At 52.7% G+C, this 4,677-nt stretch overlaps 2 protein-coding genes across 2 annotated transcripts; both read left to right on the forward strand.

Moving 5' to 3' along the window:
• Positions 1–432: 432 nt before the first annotated feature.
• Positions 433–1,356, forward strand: DQ04_11711000 (hypothetical protein; the record flags this gene model as incomplete). Its single annotated transcript, XM_009316593.1, has 1 exon — positions 433–1,356. The coding sequence occupies one exon, from the start codon at positions 433–435 to the stop codon at positions 1,354–1,356; it is 924 nt and encodes a 307-aa protein (XP_009314868.1).
• Positions 1,357–2,356: 1,000 nt separating this feature from the next.
• Positions 2,357–3,754, forward strand: DQ04_11711010 (nucleoside transporter 1; the record flags this gene model as incomplete). Its single annotated transcript, XM_009316594.1, has 1 exon — positions 2,357–3,754. The coding sequence occupies one exon, from the start codon at positions 2,357–2,359 to the stop codon at positions 3,752–3,754; it is 1,398 nt and encodes a 465-aa protein (XP_009314869.1).
• Between the last annotated feature and the right edge of the window lie 923 nt (positions 3,755–4,677).

Raw genomic sequence — 4,677 nt, forward strand, 5'->3', positions numbered from 1 at the left:
TGCCGTGCCGCTGCTGCTGCTGGCGCGGCGCGTGCGCTAACGGCGCCAACGCTCACTGCAACAGCAACGGTGCTCCCAAAGGGGTGCTGCGGTTTCCCTGCAGCCCCCACGAGGTCTCGGCAGACGTCGACGACGCGAACGAGTTGCGTCACCCACGACACGGCAGCCACGACCTTAGTCAGTGGTACCTACTTGGTGCCGCGGAACCCGAACGCCGCGGCCCTTGCGGTGAGCGCTACTGCATCAGGGGTTTTCTTTCCGGCGGCTGGTAACCTGCAGCTCACGTCGCCATATGCACTGACAGCACCCGCAGGTGATAGCGACAGCGGCTCTTTGCGTGCTTTGTTAAGCCGGAGGGGCCTGTCAGTGCATGCGACGCCGTTTCGACCACAGTCATCCACTGACGCTTGGGCAATATTGTCGACGTCAGAAATGCCAGAATTGAGTGACCCGCTTTCTCTTCGCGAAGGGCAGCAGCGGAATTGTAGCAGTGACAGCAACGCTGCTGCTCTCCAATCGAAGGGGATTCGGACTCCTGGACTGGAGTTTCCCCGCACTCCGCTCGCCGGGGAACCCGCGTGTGTGCGTGTCTCCCCGCCTGCTGGTACTTCGGCCGGTGTTGTTCCGGTTCCTGCGTCTTCGTCAGCATCATTCGGTGGTGGCGATTCCATACAGTGGTCTACGCCCTTGCTTCCCATTTCTCCTGAGTTTACCAATCATCATGAACAACAACATCATCATCATCAGCAGCAGCAGCAGCGATCCGTATGCTGCGCTAGTCTTGGCGCTGGCACCAGTGGTATTAGCAGTGTTTTGTGCCCACCTGACATTAGGGACGAGGGTGGTGGCGACAACGTTCGCCACCTCCGCGTCCCTTTTACAGATGCGGAAGCAATGGATGAGGCTGCGATGCTCCACTTACTTAGGGGAAGTAGTAGCAGCGATGATGATGGCAACGACAATGACGACGACGACGAGGAAGACGCTGTCTATATGAGGCAACAACAGCAGCCGCACATGTTTGACGTGGCGACGGTGTTGCCAACAAATCTTGATGTGTACCACTGTGCTGGAGGGTACTGGGATTTGGAGGGGCCCCGTGCAGCTACGCGGCGTTTCTTGCGCCGTAGCACACCGTCCATTGCATCCTTCACCCTGACCGCGAATGGGGGCAGCTCCTCCGCCCGTGTTGTCGGCAACGGCGCTGCCACAGACGCTGGTATTGACTCCGATGATGACGATGACCTGTGGGAAATGAACAGCAGCGCCTACGCCGACAGTCTGGATGAGGCACAGGTGGAATGGATCGAGCAACAGCTGCACGCGAAGGAGAATCCCGAGGGTTTCTTCTTCTAAGAGGCATACATGGGAAAATAGGCAGATGTGCGAAGGGATGAACACGCGCACTCTCTGCCTTTTCTTTTTGCACATTCTCTTTCTTTGCGTGATTGTCACCTAACAGTGCGGGCGGTTTTCCCCTACAGAGTTCTGTGACTGCAAGTTTTCAAAGTGAAGGATCCCACATATATATTGCGGGAGAAGGGATTGGTGTTGAGAGTGAGAGTGCGTAAGTGAGCAAATATATATGTGTGAGTGTGTGTGTGTGTGTGCTAAACGAACCTGGTGTGCGAGGCGGGTGGGCAGCCTCACTAAGAACATGTGGTGCATGCTGGGGGGAATGATAGGACTAGGCAAAATCCAACGAAGAAAGGGTTGCAACGCATGAACTAGAAATAAAACAGGAGCAAATGTTGACTCCTCTGCTACGGCTTCGCTCCGTCTCATTATGCTCCAATGCTTCTACTTGCCACTCTTTTTTCCCTTTTTTTTCGTTTTGTTTTTTCTACTGTGATTTTCATTCCTTTTTGTCTCTATGGCACCCCTCGTTGGCGCACAGTTGCAGAACGGGGTAGGGGATTTGTAGACAGTTAAAGGGAAAACGGAAAACGAGAGTGCGGGGCTTGAGACTGGGCTTCGCTCTCTTTCTCTCTCCCTGCTAACCGTGAAAAGGCGACGAAAAACCAACAAAATGTAGTACAATTGAGAAAAAAAAAGTGAGACGCAAAGTAAATCAGACGACTTGGCTTTCTTCCCGCTCGCCTCTCTTAGCTGCAGCTGTTTATACCAAAGAGCCTACAGCCTAACGGAGGTAATTCATTTTGTGTGCGTTTGTATGCTTGGTTCTCGTCTGTGCCCTTGCAGCACATCTCTTTCACATCGTGTGGGGCCCCGTTTGGGGCGTGCTACGGTGCGGTGCTCTGTGCCTGCGCTTCTGTATCTCTTCTCCCCCTCGCCCCTATCGGTATCTGTGTGTATGTGTGTTGCCGACACTCTTGTAGATCAAAAAGCAAAGAAGATGTTTGGCTTTGAATCGGGGTCGGAGTTTATGGCGTACATCACCTTCATGTTCTTTGGACTGTCGGTGATGGTTGCAACGAACTCCATTTTGGCGGCGCCATCTTTCTTCACGGAGTACTACAGGTATGCGCAGGGTGATTCGGAGATTGAGGCTAATGACCCGTCCTTCTGGGACAACGTCCTGACATTCTACAACGTTGTGACGTTTGCCACGCAATTTTTTGGTGAGGCCTTCATGCTGACACCGCTGGGCAGGAGCATCCCTCTCCGCCCGCGCCTCATCGTGGGGTTTGTCATCCCGTTTGTGGAGTTTCTGGTGCTTATATTTGTTCCTGTTGCGGGGACATCGGAAGCAGGCGCCAAAGCCACGGTATTGGTCATGGCCTTCGTTGGCGGGATCTCCGTGACGCTCTGCGAGTCCTCCACGAATGCTCTTGCAGGCCCGTTCCCGACAAAGTTCTTCGGTGCTGTGATGATGGGGATTGGTTTCTCCGGCGTTCTTTTCTCGTTGATGCAGATCATCATCAAGGCATCCATGGCAGACGACTTTGACAGTGTGCTGACGCAGTCGCGGATTTTCTTCGGTGTTGCCATGGGCATGCAGTTAATCTCCTGCGTTCTGCTTGTGTTCATGCCCCGCAACGAATTTGCCCGGAGATTCACTGCAGAGTTCCGTTACGGCCATGAGGTGGCTGCTGAAAATCAAGATGCTCTCGAAGACAACGAAAAGGAGGCTGCCGCAGAGGAACATGAAGCGGATGCCCAGTGCATGGAGCCGGTATTGCCTAAGAATACCAATGTGCTGACTGCTGAGGGAGATGCGGACGACATGAAGGACGTTGATCAGGTGGATAACATCACCTCGACGGAGCAGATGCTCAACGCCCAGGTTGGGACTGTGTTTGTGCGCATTTGGCCAATTCTGCTTTCATGCTTCGCTGTTTTTGGGGCATCGCTTCTCGTCTATCCCGGTGTCTTCTTCGCTGTGGACGTTCATGACGGCTGGTACCTCACCACTGTTGCGGCTATGTTTAACTTGGGGGACTTTGTGTCCCGGTTTTCTCTCCAGTTCAAACGGTTCCATCCATCTCCTCGAGTGGTGGTGATTGGTACTGTTGCGCGTTGGCTGGTCATTCCGCCGCTGATTCTTTGTGTGCGTCACATCATCCCTGGAAAAGTGGTCCCTTGCATTCTGTGCCTGATCTGGGGACTGACGAACGGCTACTTTGGAGGCATGTCAATGATCTATTGCCCTCGCACGCCGTCGCTAACTACTGCCGGCCAGCGCTCCCTCGCCGGCATCATGGCTGCCGTGGCTCTCCTGTTGGGTCTGTTCGTCGGCTCTTCGCTCGCGCTTGCCGTGAAGGAGGGCTTCCCAGATGATTCCGATAGCTGAGCGCCTGGGCCCGCATGCGGCCGGCCGCCAAAAACGTTGGACGGAGTGGGGTGATCCCCCTCCACGTCTTTTTTTTAAAATTTCGCCACCATTTCCATTAAAAACGTTACCATGAAGTTGGGAAAACTCTCCTTTTTTCTCAAGGGCGGTGTGACACTCTGTGTGTGAGTGTTCTTTTTTTTCTTGAATCCATTAGCCTCTTGCAATACATCTGCTTGATTGGTGATTCATTACGTCGCCGTTTTCTCTGCAGTGTTGCAAAGGGCTGTGGCCATCAAAATAAAAAAAAAAACGGAAACTTATTTTTGTTTTTTGGAGATCAGGGTTCAGGTGAGGGAAGACGTACCCTCGGCAGTGACTTCTCTTGAAACGGTGGGCCTCGCTTGTTTGTCTACTCGGGGTTCGTGCGCCGAGAGAGAGAGTGTGTGTGTGTGTGTTTGATGTAGCCTATGTTTGAGGTGAAGGTAGTGAGACTCTACCAGGGTATGGCCTGCGTTCACATTGTGCAGTAAATTTAAGAAACAGCAAAATGCGATAAACATACAAGTAAATGCATTGGCCTTCCGGTTGTTTCTCTAACCAACCCCCTGTTAATTTCCACTACACTGTTTTTTCGTCGGTCTTGTTTACTTTCGGTGCACTGTTGGGCGTCGCGTGTTTTCAGCGGGGTGAGAAAGCGACTTGTTAACCACGTCGCATGAACGTGTGTGAATGGGTGACCCCCTTTCAGTAACCGGACGAAGGACGCTAATGGACGAAAAAACGCCAAGAAAAGGTAACAGCAGATAAACCAATATAATGAGTTATTCGCCCTACTTTTTTCCCCCCTGGCTGTTGTTGTTCTTTTTCAGAATCTACAGCCTAACGGAGGTAATTCATTTTGTGTGCGTTTGTATGCTTGGTTCTCGTCTGTGCCCTTGCAG

The sequence above is a fragment of the Trypanosoma grayi genome, assembly GCF_000691245.1.
Source record: "Trypanosoma grayi strain ANR4 Tgr_1171_V1, whole genome shotgun sequence".
Lineage (NCBI taxonomy): Eukaryota > Euglenozoa > Kinetoplastea > Trypanosomatida > Trypanosomatidae > Trypanosoma > Trypanosoma grayi.